The 21,726-nt window shown below is 40.2% G+C and overlaps 4 protein-coding genes across 12 annotated transcripts in view; 3 read left to right on the top strand and 1 right to left on the bottom strand.

Annotated features, from left to right (window-relative positions):
• The window catches only part of Ddr (discoidin domain-containing receptor 2), a 110,025-nt gene that overhangs the window by 9,978 nt on the left and 78,321 nt on the right, over nucleotides 1-21,726 (bottom strand). For all 6 annotated transcript variants that reach the window (XM_065488952.1, XM_065488951.1, XM_065488953.1 and 3 more), the window contains 2 exons: nucleotides 10,797-11,028; nucleotides 14-161 (listed from right to left, as the gene is read on the bottom strand). In XM_065488952.1, coding sequence (XP_065345024.1) covers nucleotides 14-161; nucleotides 10,797-11,028 — 380 coding nt within the window. The remainder of the gene's footprint in view (nucleotides 1-13; nucleotides 162-10,796; nucleotides 11,029-21,726) is intronic.
• Nucleotides 11,852-13,077, top strand: LOC135942971 (uncharacterized). Its single transcript, XM_065489339.1, has 2 exons — nucleotides 11,852-12,293; nucleotides 12,605-13,077. Exons 1-2 carry the CDS (start codon nucleotides 11,966-11,968, stop codon nucleotides 13,045-13,047), a joined length of 771 nt encoding a protein of 256 aa, XP_065345411.1. The 5' UTR covers nucleotides 11,852-11,965; the 3' UTR covers nucleotides 13,048-13,077.
• On the top strand, nucleotides 14,462-16,411 carry LOC135942796 (thrombin-like enzyme elegaxobin-1). Its single transcript, XM_065489110.1, has 5 exons — nucleotides 14,462-14,543; nucleotides 15,073-15,253; nucleotides 15,308-15,446; nucleotides 15,503-15,610; nucleotides 16,064-16,411. Exons 1-5 carry the CDS (start codon nucleotides 14,480-14,482, stop codon nucleotides 16,358-16,360), a joined length of 789 nt encoding a protein of 262 aa, XP_065345182.1. The 5' UTR covers nucleotides 14,462-14,479; the 3' UTR covers nucleotides 16,361-16,411.
• LOC135943665 (trypsin delta-like) lies at nucleotides 17,211-20,387 on the top strand. 4 transcript variants are annotated; one of them, XM_065490314.1, is made up of 9 exons: nucleotides 17,216-17,333; nucleotides 17,782-17,953; nucleotides 18,126-18,282; nucleotides 18,334-18,441; nucleotides 18,505-19,331; nucleotides 19,465-19,633; nucleotides 19,695-19,830; nucleotides 19,877-19,984; nucleotides 20,040-20,387. In XM_065490314.1, exons 5-9 carry the CDS (start codon nucleotides 19,274-19,276, stop codon nucleotides 20,337-20,339), a joined length of 771 nt encoding a protein of 256 aa, XP_065346386.1. In that variant the 5' UTR covers nucleotides 17,216-17,333; nucleotides 17,782-17,953; nucleotides 18,126-18,282; nucleotides 18,334-18,441; nucleotides 18,505-19,273; the 3' UTR covers nucleotides 20,340-20,387. The 4 variants fall into 4 exon arrangements, with proteins under 4 accessions (XP_065346385.1, XP_065346386.1, XP_065346387.1 ...); XM_065490315.1 differs by having other exon boundaries at nucleotides 17,782-17,832; XM_065490316.1 differs by lacking the exon at nucleotides 17,782-17,953 and having other exon boundaries at nucleotides 17,234-17,333.

Below are 21,726 nucleotides of genomic sequence, written 5' to 3' on the forward strand. Positions count from 1 at the left end.
AATGAATATAAACCTGTCCAAGGACATCCGACGATTTCAACTCGCATGCACACAGTCCGGACGTGCACGCTTTGAGGCACAAAACGCAGTCTGGTGGCCAAAAATGGCGGCTCCAGGAGCTGCTCTTCCACCGTGTACGTGTTCGAGTTTCCAGGCAGGGTCTGTGGACAAAATTTCATTCATTAGTCTCGACAATGCCTGTGAATTAATTAAATATTTTAAAATATATGAGAACGGAGAACAGCGAGATCGCCTGAATTGGCAGAGATAGGCAACCTGTGGGACACAACCGACTAAACGGTTGCATACCTATTTTTATTTGGCAATACAAAACAATCAATTAAAAAACCCCAATAAATATAGGAAAAACATATAATTCACAAAATGCAAATACAATACATGTTTCTATGTTTCCCGCACCCTTTTGCCTCGTTTGAAACGTGTGTTCATCCCGTGCGTCGACAAAGAGAGGAGGGAAAAAAGTGCAGATTACAGCGCAGAGTGCGATTCCTCTTGGTGCTTGATGCTCGAGCCTCTCTCAACAGAGGGAACGTGCGCAAAAAAAGTGGAAATATCGGTTCGCTTAATGGAGATAAAAGCAAATGAAGGGTTTTATTGCCCCGGGATGCGGGATGCGCGACAATAAACACGCGCGGCAGCTGCCGGCGCGTTGATGAAAAAAGAGCGAGTTAATGGCCCACGCGCCGAAATGAAAATTATCACTATTATTGCTTTATGGCACCGAGCACTTTGCATTTCGCCACAACTGCCTTCAATTTCAACGGAATTCGGGCCGGTAGTTTTAATGTTCGGCAAGATTACTCGCCATATTTCACGCGACTCTGATGATTTATTTTCTGCTTTTACAGTAATTAACACAGCCGCGGCTTTACGTTCCAAATCGGGTATGAATCGAAATTTCACGCCGAACCAGTTGGAACAGTACTGAAATATTTCAAGTGGGATCGATGCATGGTGACAGTTAAAATTTGTTGGATTCAATAAACAATTGGTTTTACAATCATAAAGGACCTTGCTCAAATTTTCTAATTTTCTCCAAAATTTGCAGCGTTTGACCACATTTTCTTAACAGATTTTGATTCCTCTCTTTGTTGTAAAATAAAAATAGGATATCAAGTGAAGAGACAGTCCTCACCATTTGAAAATCCACTTTTCGAAAAAAACTTACTGTTCTGCTTAGATTAATTTTGGCTTGAAATAATTAGTTTGAGCATTTCCAGGATTGAAGATCGTAATTTTTCAACCGTTTTAGACACTTAAAAGTGACGGTATAACAAATGTCAAGAAAAAAATGGTGCATTATGTGAAATAAAAAGTGCGGCTTCATCTGGAAGCGGCGGGCGAGCGAGCCAGCTTTAGAGCACTCGTAGAACAAATTACAATTTCCATTTGCGCGACAGGCAGCACTCGAGTCGGGACATAAATCCGGGTTGTGCCTCTGGGCGCACTGAAATTACATTTTTGCGCGGCCATATGGTCTAGGAAATTGCGAAAAGAGCGCAGGTTTTGCGAAAGGAGTAATAAATGCGCGCGTGCGTTGCCGCCGCCGAGGAGGTTGGGAAGCCGGAAAAAAGGAGTGCTAGTCAGTCAGCCTGCAGCTTGTTTCTCTTTCTCGGCCGAAAATTAAATTATGGAAAGCGAGCCGCTTGTTGGCGCCGACCCGCTCCGAATTTCAACTAACTACCACACTCGAAAATTTGCTTACTGTTCTCTCTGCAAGTACAGACCAGAGAGACGAATTCCTATTTTATTTTAGAGCTGGCGTAACTAAAAAAATTAAACGAATTCACCAGTTGCGTAAATCCTACAATTTATTATTAATGAATTATTCTGAGCTTCCAATCGTTTCGGGACCATTGAATTATTTTAAAACCGTCTAAATTGTCTCTTAGCTCAAGGAAAAGTGCTTAGCATTTCTTGGGAAATTTTTCTTATGGTTTATTGTCTAGCGGAATTTTTCGGTTCAATAAATAAGAGGGGCAGAGCGCCAGGTAAGAAGCGGTCACGTTGCGAAGCAGCTGCAGTTTTCTTACCTTTTTCCCCGGATTTTGGAATTGTTTCAGTTCACTGTCGGGCCCAGGAGGGCCGCGAAGTGTCTCCTCAACCCTGTATTGAGACATTTCGTCCCTGGACCCGATTTTCAAAGCGAAATCTGACAAATTCCTGCAGAAAAATCACTGTTTTCTGACGTCAGCCGGCCAGAGGGAGCAGCGCAGCTGCCACCTAAAGGTGATGTCGCCGAACTCAGGGACCAACTCGCGGCGTAGAGGCGGGCAACAGGGTAGCCCAAGGACCTATTCAGCGGCCACGGCAGCCACCATGCGCCTGCCAAGAGACTTTGCACCTAGCAAACCGCCCCCACGTGCCGGCGCGTCCGGCACGTTCGGCCGCATGCAAACTGCTAACCCAGAAGACGGACCAGTAGAGTCTCTGCGAGCCATCATCCAGAGGTACGACAAACTACTAGAGGCTGCAGACAACCGGGAGAGGCATTACGAGAGACTCCTTGAAGCCGCCGACTCACGCGAGAAAAGGCTCGAGGAAAGACTTTCGCGCACGGAGGCGGCGCTGGAAACGGCCCTGGCACGCAACCCACCACAGCCCCGCGCGCGGGCCCAACGCCCTCCGTGGCGCAAATTCCCTGAGCTGACGCCGGGCACTGACACCCCACTGACAAACGACTACCTGGAGAGCAGAAAAAGGCTTGCAGAGGGCAAAGGTCCCAGCAAAGCAAAAAAGAGTAAGCTTTCCTTTGTAGAAAAAGAGGCCAATCTGTTTTCAGCCCAGGAAGGCGTCATCGTGCAAGCGATCTCGGCAGACCGACGCTGCGAGCTCGGAGTTGCCGGTCAGTGTGCAGCGCGGTTCGGGAAACCACCAGCAACCTCAGAGCCAGTCCAGATTGGTGACGTCATCGTCCAAGAGGCGGGTGACCTTGGAAGGCTGCTCAGCCTGGTGACCAAGCAAGCCGCACCGCATAAGCTTAGGAAGAAGCCGGAGGCCTTTCTCGAAAGCACCCACGTGGCCTTCGACAAATTTGCCCAATATCTGGCAGAAAACAACATCAAGAAGTTCGCTATGCCGCGCATCTGCGCCGGACTCGATGGACTCTCGTGGGACTGGGTCAAGGAGCAACTCCAAAGGCGCTGCCAGTCCATGCCATACAAGATCGAAGCCCATGTCTACCATCTCCCTTCGAGGAAGAGCAAGCAATCGGCGTCCCAGACCGCCTCTAAACTCAACCCAAACGATGAGGCCCAGCCTCTCGGCGAGCATCTGCTCGAGGACGAGAACGAAGCGGAAGTGGAGGCGACAACCGACTATGACGATGCAATGGAGGAGAGTGCCGATGATGACGAAGAAGTGCGACCAGGGCCCTCAAGAGCCCCTGACAAGCCTGGCAAGAGGCCGATGACGAGGCAGGCAGCTGCCAATAAGGCTAAGTTATCAAATTTCTAAATCCCCCCAAAATCGATTCCTTAAAAGTTATGCTGTGGAATGCAGAGGGTCTCAGAAATGTGATCAACTTAATTGACGACAAATTTATTTCTAAATTCGATGTACTTATTTTTACTGAGACATTTTTGCTGAAAAACCTCTCGATAAGGGGATATTATTGCAAACATAAATTAGGTTCTAGAGCCAACAGAGGGCGGCCTATGCGGGGTTTGTCGATTTACTACGGGCCGAGATTGGGGGTTTTAATTGACTGTCATGAGCTCAGAAACTTTTTAATTTTGAACTTCTCCGGTTTCACAATTGTGGCCACATATTTAAATCCAGAATTACAGTCTGCAGACATTTGGGATGAATTAATAGAAACTTTGCAATTCATTAAAAATGCTGATAGAGTAATTTTTGCAGGCGACTTTAATTGTAGGTTAGACAAAAAGTGCAACAAAGGAGAAGTAATTTACGACTTTCTTAGCCTTAATAATCTCCACCTTGCCAACACCTTTCCTCTGCAAAATACTTATGTTTGCGCCAATGGAGCTAGTGTAATTGATTTAATTCTCTGTGGCCAGTCAGTTAAATGCACTGAATTTTTATTAATTGATACTTTTTTTAGAAAGCATAGCATGGTCTGTTCAATTTTGGAGGTGCCTAAGTCGGGAGAAAATAGTTTAAAAGCTGCCACCCAAATTAAGTATAAATTAGATCACGATTTACTAGAAAACTTCCTCTTAAGTTATAAAATAATTCTAAAAGCTGATTTGCACAATGAGGACCTTGATAATTTTTATAATAATATTTTACAACTAGTTGAACGTTCTAGGATAACAGCGCCAGGTGAAAGGGGCAGGCTGAGTCGGCCTTGGTTTGACTCAGAGTGCTTTATCTTTCGCCAAGATCTCACATTTTTGAGAGCGCTAGCGGGGTCCTCATTGTTAGGGGATGGAACTCAAGAGGAAAGGAATGAAATTTTAAAAATATTTCTGAAAGCAAAAGGAGAGTATCGAAGATTGTGTAACAGGAAAAAATCTGAATTCCAAGAAAAACACGACCAAAGAATTTTAGGCGAGGCGGAGGAGAATTGTTACAGGTTTCTGAGGTTGAATGGTCGAAATCTCAATTACGTGGCCAACGATGTCAATCTGGACACATGGACACAGTATTTGGGAGAGCTATTCAACGTCAGAGATTTGGGGCAGAACGACAGCCTTGGCCTGAAATCTCTGTTGGAAAAATACCCCAGGAGCAAAAATGTTAATTATTTCATGAAAGAGGAAGTAGACCTAGCTATAAAAAATATGAAGAACAAAAAAGCTCCTGGTCCGGACAATTTGTCTAACGAGACACTCAAATTCTTGTGGCTGGTTGTTCCGGACGAGATACTGTCTTTCCTGAATGGCTGTCTCGGGCTGGGTAAGTTCCCAACAGCTTGGAGAACGTCCAGTTTGAGGCTGCTGTATAAGGGAAAGGGCAGTGTCTCGGACGTGAATAACTATAGAGGCATTAGTTTGTGTTGCTCGCTCTACAATTTGATGGACAGGGTGTTAAATAATCGCCTCTATTCACATTTAATTGACTCCATCCCTGAAAATCAGTATGGTTTTGTTAAAGGCAAGTCAACAATTCATGCTATAAAAATGCTAATTAAAGAGATAAATTTGAACGTGTATGAGCGCAAAATGCCTCTCTATGCTCTTTTCTTGGACGTTCGAAAGGCTTTCGACTCGATTGACAGGAAATCCATTTTTGGTAGATTGTTAAATTCTAGGAAATTGGCGTTTGAGGAGATCAATTTGATAGCTCAAATGCTGGACCTAAATTTTCTAGTCGTCCAGGATGGAGTTTCGATGTCGGAGCCGATTGTCCAATCGAACGGAGTTCGGCAGGGTGGCAGCATATCTCCATTTCTCTTTATATATTCAATCTCCGATATAAATGCACTCTTACAGACCTTCCCAAATGTCAAATTAATCATGTTCGCCGATGATCTTGTTCTGCTCTCAAACTGCTTGGAGGAATTAAAAAATTTCATGGCCAATTTAATCGACTATTTAGCGGATAAAGAGCTCAAATTAAATTTTTCAAAATGCAGCATACTCAAGTTTAGAAACAAGGGAAGAGGGAGGCTGAAGCAAACCGACAAATTAGTAGTGAGAAATGAGGTCGTCGATTTCGTCACCGAATTTACCTATTTAGGAGTAACGTTTCAGTCTTCCGGAATTTCTTTTTCTAAACATATTGAGAAAAAAGTGAGAGCATCAATTTTAGCCACCTCCGAACTGAACTCTCTCCCTAGATCATCAGTCAGCACTGCTTTGAAACTTTTCAATCTTGCAATAGCTCCAATCGCAAGCTACGGAATAGAGGCAATTTGGCCATTTTTAAGTCTCAAAGACTTTAATAAATTAGAATCCTCCAAATCAAGATTCCTAAAAAGAGCTCTATCTGTATCTAAGTTAACTAAATCCAGGCTGACATATAAATTAGCAGACACTGAATTTTTTGTAAAAGAGTTGTTAACAAGATATTCACTGCCGGAGACTGACTCATTTAAAAAGTTCATAGCTAACCAGGACTTTAAGGCCTCCGAAATCGACCCGGGGTTTTTCGTCACCCCCGCCATGGTCAACCAAAGTTGGAAGGGAGCCCTTTTTAATAACAGACACATGTTCACGAGACACGCTTGTCACGGTTTTCACTATTTTATTTGTAAAAAATTGACCTACCACTCCTGCGCGAGTGAGGACTGTGAGTGCAAATTCTGTGATAAACCAATCAGTTTCTACCATTTCCTCCAATGTGATAAGAACACTTTGACACTGTGCCAAGCCGCCAAAGCAAAGACTAGCAATGAACCTGTGATTTAATTATTGTATATGCCTGTTGTTGTACACCCGTGGTGTCTAATAAATATTTCATTCATTCATAAATTTTTGAACAGATTTTCATTAAACGTATCAAGACAAATTAAATTAGTCACTCTTTATATCATCAAATCGTGAATTTAGTACAGTTTCTCCACAAAATGCTGATTATTTAAAAATTATGGAACAAAATAGTCAGATTTTTGGTAGAAATGATTTTAACTTTATTATGATTAATTCTGAAACTAAAAACGTGTTATTTTATCTGAAACAGTACCAATAAAAACGTATTATTTTTTTATTAATTATAAAAAAGGAATTAATAATTAATTGATTTATTTTTGTATCAGGATAAATCTGATTATAATATCAATGATAAACACACGAGCATAAATTTTAATACTAAATTTAAAAAAAACTTCTGTTCCTCCCTCGCTGTGAATTTACGGATGTGTGTTTATCTCATGTGTGTGCGAGTTTGAGCGCGCGGCGGAACAATCTGGCTAATCTGGAGAAGCGAACACTCGAGACGCGCACGTTTACTTATTTCCTCGCGGATGGGAAGCTGTGCTTTGCTTTCTCTCCCTCTCTGCGGCTCAGTGGCGAATGTAAACTATAGCCGACTTGTTTCCTCGCGCCGAGAGGAACCTTATTCCTCGCGGCGAGCGTTAAATTTGCGGTTTCGGGCGAATATATGTCTGCTGTTCTCTGCAAAGCCGCTTGATTAACAATTCTGCACAGAGAATTTAGCCCCGTGTCTTACGCTGAAAATTTAAATTATCAATATAATTTTAAATAATATATATATTTATAACAAATGACTTCTGCCCCTTGGGTCCGTTTGGGCAGAAATTAACCCAAAAGCCCAAATTAAGCGTCGGCACCGGCAAAACCACTAAAAACAGTCCTCAGGTCGCGCAACCTGAGGAAGGTCGGTGACAAGCAATGGCCAAAAATCGTCACCAAATTTGCTCGAAATTAGTGGAAAAAGCATTTAAAAATGGCCTCTGGGATCTCAGGTCATGGGGTGCCCTGAAAAAGGTCGTTAGGGTACCCCAGGTCAAAGCACCGTGCAAGACCTGTCCAAAGAGGGATCATGGTCGACGATGGGATGAACGGCCGAATTTTATAAAAAATTAAACCATTTTTGCCCGTTAAGCCTAAAAACCGTACAAAATTAATTAAAATTTTTCTGAGTGCGAAAAATCTAAAAATTGGTTTCCAGACCGGCGGCGAACACGTGCAAAAAAGTAAATAAAGCCCTTAAAATTTTCTTGGTGAAGTAAAAAATCGCTTATTTTCGATTTTCCATGTTATCTTTATGGAAAGAGTGCAAAAACACGTTTTTCAAAGTTAAAAATCTATTTATTCCTAGGAGTTTGATCGGATCGGATCGTATTTGGTCTTAAAATGATCCCAGATAAATTTTGCTAAAAATAGAATAAAAATGAATTGAATTGAATAAAGAGCCATTTTTTCGAATTTTTATTGGACCGGAGGTATAACCAGCGGAATAAATCCTTGAAATGTTCACCGAAATATTTTTCGTCTTTTATTCATTAGGAAGTATTACGAAAAATATTTGCAGGCATTTTTATGAGGTGTCGTATCTAACACGAGTTTTTGCGTTTGTTGAGCGTATTTGCGTGAAAAATCCGAGTGTTTGCGTGCGGCAGGCGGGTGCCAGTGGGAGCTTTAGTTCGTGTCTAATCTTGCTGATCGGGCGTGCATCCCACATGTTTGCTCTGCATATCGGTACACACACCACACACACACTCACATACTCACATGCGAGCAGACACAAAGTTGGCTTTGCATTTGGAGTGGGGCCAAGAAGCGACCGAGCTATTATCTCGCAGCATCGAGTGGGAGATAATTTTAATAAAATCGCGCGCGCCTCGCACAAAAGGTGTAATTGAAATCTGAGAAGGCAAAAATTGCTTCCCGCCACGCCCTGCAAATTGAATGTGTGTCTACATAATCTCGGACACAATGCCACTTTCTTTGCCAGCAACTGCCCTCTTTAGGATTTTAGGCGTCATTCCGCTTTAAACACGTTTCGTCACCTGATTTGATCGTAAATTTTGTATTTAATTTTCTTGAAAATGTTGACCGAACTCTACTGCTCTCTAAATCAAATAGAATTGTCTTATTTATTATGGAATTAACGGATCTCGAGAAGACACCTTTTTTAATAGCTGTTAGAATAAAACTGGGGGAAAATATATTGTTTTCCTTTTTATTTATTTTTTTGCAATTTTAGACAGGTTTTCGGGATTAAAAAATGATTTTTTTCTGTGGCTTTAAATTTAAAAAATGGGGTAGTAATGCTCATTTAGCATTAAATTAAAACATAAATTATGTTAAATTTTTTAAATCTCAACCACTAGAGCTTCGTGGATGTTCTCAACTAATTTTCTTTTCAAAAATTGATTTGGTGACGTTTCTGCGGTGTTCCCCTTTTCCAAGTACGTATATTTAAGTGCATGATATTCAGTCGGAGTAAAGAATTCTCATCGAGCGTCGGAAATGTTTAAAGCCGTCGTCTCGCAGCCCTTCTTTTCCTTTCTTTTTGTCGTTCGCCGAGTCCCGTCCGACTGCGAAATTGCGCTCATTGTTTCTTTGATGGTGGCCTGCGCGGCTCCGCGGCAAACAAGCGCCGCCTGATTTCACTTAAAAACGCACGCACAAAGCGATCCGAGATGATCTCTTTCGCGTACGCGGGGGTTGCTTTGCGCTTCGAGGGTGAAAACGCGAAATACACTCCCGAAGAAAAAGACTCTTTGCTATACATATTTCAGTGAAATTATTAATATTTTCATTTCTAGATTAATTTACTTAAATAAAAAGACCTGCATTTATTTAAAAAAAAATTAGTCCTGCGTAATTTAAAACATGATATGCAATGGTACATATATTGGCGTGTGTATATTTACGACAGGTGCGTGTGCCCTGTGCGAAGGGGAAAAGAATCATTTCATCTTGTGAAGCCGAGCGCGAATTTTAATGATCGCTGCAGCACAACGACGACGAATTCCCTTTCGTTCGCAGCTTCTGGCTTTACGACTCGACTGAAAATTGAATTTTTTACGAGGCCTCGCGTGTTTTACGATGCAGTCCAAATCGATTATTTGCAGAGGAAAAATCTCGTAATTCACAACGCTGAGACGCATTAAAATGTTTTATGCACGTGGAAATTGCAAAAGAATTAACGTTGCGTTGAGTTTAAATCAGTGTGCACAATTTAATTTCAATTAAAATAAAAATATAAATTTTATACACTTTTGGTGACTAAAGCTGTGATTTGGTAATTAATTTGTGGTTATGGTTATTCATTATTATTTCTTGCTTCTCATCTCATTTTAAAAATTTACTCAACAATATTTGAACATTTTGGGCATATTCTGTAGATCTGAAAACATAAGATTTTTTAAGTTCTGAACAACCCCCAAAAAAATTCCAAAGGCACTGGTGATCATAGGAAAAATTATTTGGTGCTTCTTTTTTCACATATTTTCGATGATAAAAAAATCGCACGTTTGTGTTTGGCTCCTCTTAACTAACTGCAATAAATAATTCTACAAAAAAATCGAATTCTATGCAAATTTTTGCATGAAATTTCCTTTTTTTTAGGTACTAGCTGTGTATTATGCATCGCTGGGAGGAAATTGTGCAAAATTGACTTTTACTGGTGGCGGCGCGGCTGCTGCAAAAGCGATTTCCATGTATAATTTTGCGCCGAAAGCACTTTGCATAGAAAAAGACGGTCGTAAAAAGCGCGTGAGCTATCTTGTGTGCGCATATTTTACAGCCTCTTGTTGCCGCAACATTACGTTTAATTGGAAATTTTTCAGCATGCACTTGAGCCGCTTTTTCGGTGTTTGTTTTTACAACGCGCGGTGGCTGGTTATCAGCTTGCACATGCAAACACGCGGCGGGCACGGCCCATCCATCACCACCGCCAAAATTTTTAATTAACCGGTCGTGTCGAAAATACATATTGTCCGCGCCGCAATTTATTGTTCTGCAGTCCAATTACTTTTTTTTGCTGTACCCGCGCGCGTCCTTGTTTTGCAACGAGAGCAGAAATCCAATTTGGCAATTGTGCACTGTGTTTGTTTCTCTGCTATTTTATTCTTTTTCGCGCTGTCGAGATGAGCGTTTGCTTCGTTTTCAGTCGATTCGTGGCGATATTTGCCGTTTTGCGCGCTGCTGCACGCCGCTTCCTTATTACGCCGCCCGCGGCGATGTCTCTCTTTATTAAACGCACCCAACAAACGACCCCCCCGCCCCCTCCCTCGCCACACCCCCGCGCACTCCTGCAAATAATCGATCTCTTGTTTGAATTCACATCAAGAGCTGCATTCCTTTTTATTTTAAATCCGATATATTTTAAATAGAAGAAGATTTTCTTTCTAGTTAAATTCCTTTTATATCCAGTTTTTACTCCAGTATACTGACCTCTTTCCTGCTGTGGTTCCTCCAGCGGCGCCACGAGTTCATGCCAGGGCGCCAGTATTCGAGGACAAACTCCTCGGCGTACTCCTGGCCGTGGCCGTTGCCGAAGCGGCCCTGCGTCTTGGTGGCCGTCACCATGTGCGGCCGGTGCAGCTCCACCTGCAGGTACTCGTTCGAGTCGCGTTTGATCTGGTTCCGAGGACACCACGCGCCACCATTTTTGTCCTGAAGCAGTCTGGAATCAAAACAAGAGCCTATTGAAACAAATTTTAAAATTCTGAAAAGGGGTGCACTGCATCCCATTTTAGTTTTTTTTTTTAATTTACTGACAAATATTGAATTAAAGCGTTTTTTAAAAATTTAATAACTCGTTGAATGATTATTTTTTACTCACCAGAAAATTAAAAGAACCGAAACATTAGCTTAATTTTGAGCCTGCCGATTTCTTTTTAATAAAATTTAGATTTGTATTGGAGCATTTAACGACTTGTGTGATGGATTTAGATCAAAGGCGGCGCCTCGCTCTTTAAAAGAGGGGAAATACCGGAATGTGTCTAAGTGGCAGACTACTAATTCATCGCAGCAGGCGAGAAACTAGAGGAAGCGAGAGGAAATAATTCTTACGGCCACGCTAATGAATGAAACGTCTGAAACCAGTTTGGTATTTTTGGACGATGACTCGCTACAACCGATTTTGAAAGGCTCTTAACCATCGTAATGATTAAAGTTAAATAAATAATGATGAAAATTATATCTTTTGAGATTTAAATTCCTAAACTATTCAAAAGAGCCTTCGATAAGAACACTTTTATCAATGAAATTGTAGTCGATTATTAATTTTGGAGAAAATTTGAATTTTTCTGTAGCAAGGGGCTGTTTTATTATTGCAAATTGTTTATTGCATGGCTACAATTCAAATGATTTTCAAGTGTCTCCCTGTATCAATGAAATACAAAAATCAAGATTTCAATAAAATTGTCAATCGCTCCGATTGTTGATTAGACTATTGTTGGTAAGAACTTTAAACATCCCAATTCCCCGGTTGCTTTTTATACAAATCCGTCAAAATTCTTTTCTTCAACAGTGCCGTCGCGTCAGTCCGCGAACTCCTGAGCAGCGTGGAGAGTGCCCTGAACGGCCTGGTGAGCAAAGTGACCGGAGTATTCGCGACGATGAGCATCAGCGGCAGCGTTTTCCCGACGCAGCAGTCGACCCTGGAGCTGGCGTTGCGGCGCGAACGGGCCGTCGACAGGGCGGCGGACACGGTGGCGCGGCTGCAGCGGCGCCTCCAGGCCGCCACCCTGAACCTGGACGCGGTGCGGCAGTACAGGAGCGCCAGGCCCAGCGGCTGCGACGCCACCGACGCCACTTTCGCGCAACTCGAGGCCAACCTGCAGACCGAGATCGACGGCTGCCAAAAACGCATCACCACAACTGAGAAGATCCTCCACTCCCTCCAGGGCGTTTTGGACTTTAAAGATGGAGAGATTGCCATTTCACGTGAGTAAACCGATCTTTTTATTTTAGTAAATCTGCATAAATTGGACGGGATGTGTTGAAAACAAAATCGCGGTAGACAAAGATCAAAGATTTTTTTCGCAAAATGAAATATTTTGTGAAGAGATGGGTGAGTTTTTGACAGATTTTTGCCTGAAAATTGTCACTAATTCCTTATCTAATATCTTATAACAGTGTGCCTTAAAAATCTAAAGTATATGGTGGCGCCACCTGTTGGCGGCTTCGAACACTATGGGCTTATCCAACTGGTGAATTTTTTATTTTAAATAATACAAAATTTGTTTATTTTCCAGAGCTGCAGGAGATGGAAGAGCCTGAAAATGAGGCGAGTGAGGAGCATTTTGTACCGAGCTTGGACACGTCGGCGTGCCTGAACCCCGAGAGCCCCGCGTCTGGTGAATTTTCGATCTCGAGCAAGGCGCTGATGGGCCAGGTGATCCGGGAGCTGGACTTCAAGTTCGGGCAGCGGGTGTCGCACAACCTGATCCGGCTCGACGAGGACGACTACAGCAGCGCCCTCGAGCAGATCGACGTGAGCGCCTCCGAGGGCCTCGAGGAGGTCGAGGAGATTCAGACTAGCGTGCGGTGCGGCCTCGTCGAGCTGTGCCACCGCGTGGCCGGCGTCGACAACGGAAGGCCAGAGGCCGTGCTCGACCTGCTGCACCTGCTCAACACCGTCGCCGCCACCGTCGATAAGACTTACGCCCGCAAAAAACAACACTTGCAACACCATTGATGTGCTTTTTTACATTTTTATATTTTGGATCTTATTAAATTAGTTTTTTTACTTATTTCAATTTTTGTCTACAATTTTTTAATTTATTTCTCTTGAGTGCTATTTTGTTGGGGATTGACGAAATGAAGAAGTTAGAACGATAATATTTAATTCCTGGAAAGCTGGGGAGAAATCTGAAAAAATTGACTTTTGGAACTTCCAAAATTCCTATAGTGTTCTGATGAAAACTATATAGAAAATCTAAATTTGTGCTAACAGATTCATATTAAGTTTAACGTGAGAGGCTAGTCAAAATTTAGTATTAAGGCGATTATGTTCATGATTATTTGGCGTCAAAGAGGTTTTCCTTCAAACTCGTCAGTTTTATTTTGTGGAGTAATTTTTAAGATGAAATTTTCAGCTTTCTTAATAATAACCGTTGAACATTTTTAATCAGATATGAGCTGTTCAAAACACACCATACAGTGCGCTTGGTGATTCGTTGTTGCAAGAATCGGACCCCGTGGTACATAGGTCATATTCTGAAATCTTCGCGTCTAATGATAAGTGCGAGCTCTTCAATCCGTCTGTCAAAATTGTCTTATCGTTCCTGCTACATCCTTTTCGAGTCAAGTTTGATTTTTAATAAAATGACGCAAATACAGTAGTTCTCTCGCCTTCAGCAAAATATTTTAATTGTTCAATACCGGATAAGAGGGATCCGTTAAATCCTCTTTGACAAAGCCTAAATTGATCCCTCTCTAAGGCTTCATTTATAGCCAATATTTATGTAGGTAAAGAACTGTAGATTTTTGTGCAATACATGCCAGCAAAGTTAGCATAATATATTTGAAGAAGGTATGGACTGCCTCCCTACTTGAAACCATTTTTTATTTTTTTTATTGCACAACAAAAATTGTTTCCCCGAGAAGTAGGATTTCTGTAGCAAAGTACATTTCAATTTATTTCACAATGGAGAAAAGATTGTTAAAATTAACAATTTGATCAACTTCCTTTAAGATGGCAAAATTTCTAATAATTTTCAATTATTGCCCTTTACGAATCCACTTCAAATGCTCACTGTGGTCAAATTTTGTCGGCAAAAGAGAGTTTTGAAGGTCGAAAAGTACAGAATTTTTCACTCTGCCTTACAATTACAAAAAAATCAGTAGAGCAAAGTTCATAGCCAAAAAATTATTTTCAGAGATGAAAACTTGAGTGATTTTTGTCTGTCTTGCCATAAATATGTGAGAAGTTTTCCTCATTTGCACGTGCTTTCACTTGATCAAAGTATGACTGTTCAATCAATTTTTTAAGTGGGTGGCTTCAATCACTTGATATCAACATGGAAAAAGGTCACAATCATGCAGTAACAGGTAATCTTGATTAATTATGTGATCATGTCCTTCACCAAGTTATATAAAACATGCAGCTGCCAATTCTGTATTCATTGATGATCAATATGGAGGGCAGGACGGCACGTCTGGTGCTAATGTTCGTTGCTTGTGCCATATGGGGTGAGATTGAATTATTTCATTTCTGTAAAAGTATTTATGTTCAACTTTTGCATAATAATTATTTTTAAAACATATTTCCGAGATAATAAAAGGACATGATCAAATGAGCACATATCGTACTTAAAATTCAACCGTCTTAAACTATTTAAGACTGCAATAAATAGTCTAAAAACGTCGAAATTTATCAGTTGCGTTAAGCCCATATTATAGTGTTCGAAATGGCCAACAAATGTTACCACACCATATACTTTTGATTTTACGTCACTTTCGCTGCCATTTGGTGGATTCAAAGACTAACTATGGGCTTTATCAACTGGTGAATTAGCTTAAAATCTGAGAAACTGTGAATAATTGTATGTTTTTTTTCAGGATTTAAAATTTTGGGGCAATGTTTTAGCCAAAATTTTGTTTTTATCTGTTTTCACAGCCATAATACACTTAATTTTACTGCTTACTTTATATGCTGAAAGTCAAATGAATTTAGTTGAACATTATTTCAAATAAATGAAAACTGGTTTTGTGTTGTCAGGTCAAACAGAGGGTATTGCATTTCCCAGCAACAACTCTTTGTACGGCCACGAAGCCGATCAGGGCGAGTTTCCCTGGCAGGTGGCCCTTTTCAACTATGGACCGGATCAGGATACTTTCTTATGCGGTGGTGCTATCATATCCCCAAGCTGGATTCTGACTACAGCACATTGTTGCAACAGGTTTGATTCGGACTAAACTCACGGCTGCAGCAATCACTTTGATTCAAAACGCAGATCAGAAACTTTGCGTGTCTATTCAGGCGCAATCAGCAAGAGCAGGCCAGCAAATGTGCATGAGGTCGAACGTGTGACGTTTCATCCTGATTATAGCCCATCTTCAAGTGGACTTTTGAATAACATTGCCCTGATTAAGGTTCGACTGACTTAATTTATAGATGAAAGGATAAAACGAGATTTTCTTCATTACAGCTCAAGTACGACATTGAACCCCACTTGCTTGCAAGTCCGATCATTTTGTCTGAAACTCCGATTTCAAATTCTACACCCGGTGAACTTGCTGGATGGGGCTACGACCGTGTAAGATTTTTTGCCCCTTTCAAATCAAAGCAAATTCAGATATTTTTAAAATATTTAACTTGTTCGAGTTGTTGGGAGAGTGAACTTTTGAGTGAACTTTATTTGAGCATTTTGGGTAAGAGAGTGAAACGCGACAATAAGTAACTCGACTACTTCAATTCATTTCACATAAATCAACAAGGCGTTCTAATATCTGGTGCACTCCATGCATCTCGGATTTGAGAGTTCATTTTAATTATTTTGATATAATTTGCTATATTATCGTCTGAAAAATATCATCTATAAAAAATGAGGCGGATCACGGAAAGAAAATGTCAACGCTGGGCATAAGGATAGCATTGTACAGTGTTTCAAGGTCAAATTGCAGTGGCCCGCCTCAATTTTTGAAAAATAGTAGCACATCATCAATTGTGGTTTAGCACCAATTAGTTATATTTAATGACCTGCTTTCAGTATGAAGGAAACGAGTTTCCAGACAGACTGAGGGTGTCTTCCATGAACGTCATTGACACGGAAGGGTGTCGATCATTGATTACATCGCTCCCAGAAGATAATTTTTGCGCCACGAATCCGGGAACTGGAACCTGTTTTGGAGACGAAGGCAGCACTTTTGTAATACAGGGCGTGCTCTCTGGACTAGTTGGCTTTTACAGCGATTACTGCACGTTGAACAACTTCCCTTCATCCTTTGTCGATGTTTACTATCATCGCAACTGGATTCGATTCGTGACCGGCATTAAAAAATACTAAATCATTGTTCTTTGTATGATTGACAAAAATTATAATTGCTTGCTGAATAAATTAACGCCTTTTATTTTCAAGCAAGATGAAGCCAAAAATTCTCGCTTGAATCAGTTGCAGTCAAGAGATATCCTGAAAAATTTAGCAAATATTTTTTTTTTCTCACTTAATGTGTGAAACAGGACTAGCAAATTCCTCAAGGTGAGCTACAATTTCAAAGGCTTTTTGAATCACTGATCAATGAATCCGCGGTGGTCTAAATTTAGCGCTCCAAAAATTAATCCCGAGAAATTTGTTAAAGCCGTGAACGGCTCAGAAAACGCAATGCGCCTCACTTGGAACTATCACAAAAATAATTGTGAAAGTGACTTATTTATTGTCCCAGTTGCCCAGTTGAACTTAATATTTCGGCGCAAAATCCTGCAATCACGATAGCTCGTATATTTAATGTGTGGCCTCGAGATGTAAAATTGATCCAAGACAAAGAAAGATTTCTAAAACGAGTAAAATCAATTGTATCACGTTACCAATTCTATGATCTCCACGAATACTTCACATATGTACTTTTGATTTGACACGCTGAGCAAAAAAATCAGCATGGTAAATATGACGGATTTAAAAGATTTTTACTCTGAAAGTTTAACGAAATAAAATGATATCTATACTATTCTATTCTCCAATAATAATAATATCTTTATTGTGTTTTGGCGAGGTCATACATCAGATATATGGTTATATTTCTAAATATATGCCCCGCCCCCATTGCAATATGAATAACGTGGCAATAAAAAATAACATTTTGTTTGACTTATAACAAAGGTCATGTTTGACGCACGTTGTGGTGGTGATCTCGAAATGGAACGCAGCGCTCTGTTATCTTAAAATTTCTTTCAGCGAGAATCAAACTGGCACCAAAAGTCAACCAGGATGGCCATCAAGGCGACGTATCTGTTGCTTCTTTTCTCTGTTTGCAGCATTTTGGGTAAGAAATTCTTCAAATATCGAACTTTATAGAGGCAATTATCGCAATTCTAATAAAATTTGCGATATTAAAGAATTTTGGGTAATTTCCAAACAGCTGTTTATTAAAGGACAGCTTACATTCAGAGCTTTTCTTTGCGGCAATTAAAATAGCGATTGGTTTAGATCAATAATAGCGCCGAAATGATTCTGCAATTTTCTGATTGATTGCTGCGAGTTTGTGTCACTGATTCAATCGGCGTAATTAATTCATAAGACTGTCGGAAACTCTATTTTTAGCACATTTTCAAATGCCCGTTTCAAAGTGCCAACGCCATGTTTGCGCGTCGCGTTAATCTGGTCCCCAGTGAAAATTATTAAAAATTATATGCATACTTGTATTGTTTTTATTGTTTAAATCAGATCTATACTTTTTATCATTAAACCATTGAATGCAACGTTCTTGACAGACCACATTGAAGGAATTGCGTACGTCATATCTGGCCACGAAGCCCTACCTGGTGAGTTTCCTTGGCAGGTTTTGGTCAACGAAGCTGATTTACAATATACGAATTACTACAAATGTGGAGGCGTCATAATTTCCAAAAACTGGATTCTGTCTACAGCGTCTTGCCTCCAGAGGTTCTTATTTAATATTTGAAAAATGCGACCACTCGAGGTTGTTTCCATGTTCAATATAATTAAAAACGACGAATTCTTTTGACAACGAGGATGAAGCCTGGTTTTAATTATATTGAACAAGTTCTTATTTAAGTTTAATTGATATAAAAATATTTTTTTATATTTGTTACAGCTTTCATTCATTTCGTGATGGGAGATCGTGGTCGGCAATGATTTATGTTGGAACTCTCGATAAATCTAGACCCGCAATTGTTCATCAATCCAGCAAAGTGATTTATCATCCCAACTATAACAAGATAACCCATTTCAATGATATTGCTCTCATAAAGGTTATTTAATCTTATTTTGATTTTAAAATAAAACATTTTTTTTTAAAATAGACCAAACACGAAATTAAATTCAATCCACGCGTAAGCGCAATCCCTTTGGCTCAAGATCCGATATCGTCTTTTGTATCTGGTGACATGGCAGGATGGGGCTACGAATACGTAAGTATAACCAGCTAATTTTTAAAACCTCAAGTTATAAACATAATTGACAATTTATTTTAGTACCAGTCTGGAAACTATGCTAATAAATTAAGGATCACCAGCTTGAACATCATAAGCAGGGACGACTGTCGTGCTCTGCTAGAAACAGAAAAAACCTCTCTGGGTGCAGATCAGTTTTGTGCCGCGGAAAGTGGTGCTGCAGCTTGCAAAGGAGACGAAGGAGGCGCTTTTGTGACGCAATATAGTGTGCTCTCTGGTCTCATTCACCAAAATTTCTGCACTTTGAACGACCTCCCCACGGTCTTTGTCGACGTTTATCACCACCGCGAATGGATCTACAATATCACCGGCCCTATATAAAATTTATCATGTGCTTGAGTGGTTTAATATATAACCAAGTTTAGTTGGATATTAGAAAGAAAAATATTGCTTACAGTCAAATTGAGTGTAGTGTGGTTTTCTACATCCTGCACAATGGGAAATATTGAATCTACGAAGGAATTTGATATTTAATTCATTTTGGGAATGATTAACGCTCGTATCGGAATATTTCACATAAGCTAGCAGGGTAAAATGTATGCACTAATTTTTAAATTATTTAAAATTCTATATGAAACATTCAAAGTATTTAATTTAGTGGGGGTTTCTAATGAAATAGCTTAAATAGCAATTTAAAAAAAAAATTGCCCAGCCTTGTCACAAGGTCAAATTATAAACGAAATTTGCACAAAAAAATACACCTTTGACACTGTTATCTTGAAAAAAACAATTTTTTGCTCTGCGAGAGCGCTGAGCGCCGTCCGCAAACTGGCACCAACACTCGGTCAAGATGGTCCTCCAAGCGGCTTGTCTGGTGCTCATTCTTTTCTCTGCTTGCAACATTTGGGGTAAGACCATTCCAAGTTACGGGCAAATTGTTATGCAATCTCCTTCAATGAATTTTAAAAATCTGCTGGTTGAATCTTAAAAATAAGATTGAAAACTAAACTATATTGAAGTATACGAAGAGATTTTTTACAGGATACACCGAGGGCATTGCGTACATAAACGCCGGCCACGAGGCTCAGTCCGGAGAGTTTCCTTGGCAGGTGTCTGTGCTTGGCAGAAACTCAGTTGGTAGCGAATTTCGGTGTGGAGGCGTAATCATTTCTAAAAACTGGATTCTCTCAACGGCATCGTGCGTAAAGAGGTGATAAAATATCACTAAAATTTAATTTAACAATTACACCATAGTTTAATGCAACACGCAGTTTGTTTGAGTATCCTGCGTTGATTCTGGCTGGATCGCTCAACTTGGCTAAACCTGGCATCGTTTACGAATCCAACAGAGTGATTTCCCATGGAGATCACGAGGATCACCGTTCCAGAGACGTAGCTCTCATTAAGGTGCTTTTATTTTATGGCAAGAGCCTTTTTTAACATTTTTACGCAGACCAAACACGAGATCAAATTCCACTTGCTCGCAAGTCCGATAACACTGGCTGAAGCACCGATATCAAACTACTTTTCCGGCGAAATGGCTGGATGGGGCGCTGAACACGTGACACGCTTTTTAAATTTAAAATAAAAACTGTCCTAAATTTATTCTGTTTTAGTATAAATCAACCAAAAAATACACCGAGCGGTTAAGGGTGACAAACATGAATATCATCAGTACGGATGCGTGTCGTGCGTTGCTTGCGATGGAAGACGAGAAACTCGGCGAAGGCCAGTTTTGCGCCACGGCAATCGGCGCCGCAGCTTGCAAGGGAGACGAGGGAGGCGCTTTTGTCACGCAAAACAACGTGCTTTCCGGACTGATCGACCGACATTTCTGCACTTTGAACGACCTCCCTACCGTGTTCATCGACGTCTATTATCACCGCGACTGGATCCGCAACATCACTGGAATTTAATCCAATCCTCATTTCTTTTATTTATAGAATAAAAATATGTCGACAGTGCATCAAGAGTTTTTTTTAATCTGTCTCAAGGAAAATTCAACAATTTTTATTTAAATTTGAGCCTATTCATTTTTTCTTGTGCTTATAAACAAATAAATTGCGGTTTAGAAGGAATAATTTTTCAGGAAACGAAATATCAAAAGATTTAGAGGAAAATTATCCGAAAATATATTTTTAAATGAACGACCTATTTAAAAATGAATAATAAACACCTTGTGAATTTGTTCTGAGAAAACGAGCGATCAAGGAGAGTGGGAGGAAAGCAATGCTGGCGCGACACACGAGCCGAAAGCAATTAAACGACGCCTTTTCGCGTTCCGAAATCGGCCTGCCCGCGAGAGCGCGTACGATTAATTTGGCGTGTCATCAGCCCGTCAGTGAGCAGAGCAGTTTGTTCCTTTCAATTACGGCCGACTGGCGAGCATTAATAATAATTTTAATTAAGCAGCACCTGAGCAGCATCTGGTAGTCGGCCACGCCACAAATCACGCTTTCGCACAGCAGATTCGCATCTGTGCGAGAGATAGCGAGCCCACGCGACACGCCCACGTCGGCCTCTTTGCCCGAAATCGCACCATCGCATCTCGACAACTAACTGTCTCTGAACAGTGGCAATGCTTCCCCATCGATTTTACCAAGGCTCTAAATTTTTTATTAATGTTTAATTTTAAATATTTTTGGATTATTGATTTTTTAATAGAAAACTATGTTAATGTAATAGGAACATATTAATTTTGTTTTTAACAGTTTATTATATAATATATTTTTTTATTTGACTTTTAGCATGCACATAATACACTAATGATACACACATGATACACTAATCATGCACATCTAATTGCAAATACACAATACAAAATGGTACACAAAATATAGAAAAGTATCAACAAGTTGGTCACATCTCTTTAACATAAGAAATATATTCATCTACATTATAAAATCGAAAAAAAATAAAATAAAAAAATAAAGTAAATGAGCTGCAATTGAATAAAATATGTTTCATAAAAATCTCTTTCCGATTTATTTTAGGTGAAAATCAAAATCAAGGTTAATTTTTGTCACAAAAATGTATTTCTTTTAGAGTCAGATGATAAATAAATTAAAAATCTTAAAAATATTGGACAAAAAAACAGTAAAAATTGCTCATAGTAACGCAATATAAAAATTATTTAGTTTTTAAACAATATCATTTTTCAAAAGTTATTTTTTCTAGACACGCCACTGGGTTTATATTTCTTGCTACCGCGGTTAGCCTTTTACACTCGAATGTAAAGAAACTTGAAAGCTCAATTAAGGCCGGATTTGATTTCGGGCGAGCCCACGCGCGCAATTCTCGCGC

This window comes from Cloeon dipterum, chromosome 4, assembly GCF_949628265.1.
Source record: "Cloeon dipterum chromosome 4, ieCloDipt1.1, whole genome shotgun sequence".
In the NCBI taxonomy this organism is placed as follows: domain Eukaryota; kingdom Metazoa; phylum Arthropoda; class Insecta; order Ephemeroptera; family Baetidae; genus Cloeon; species Cloeon dipterum.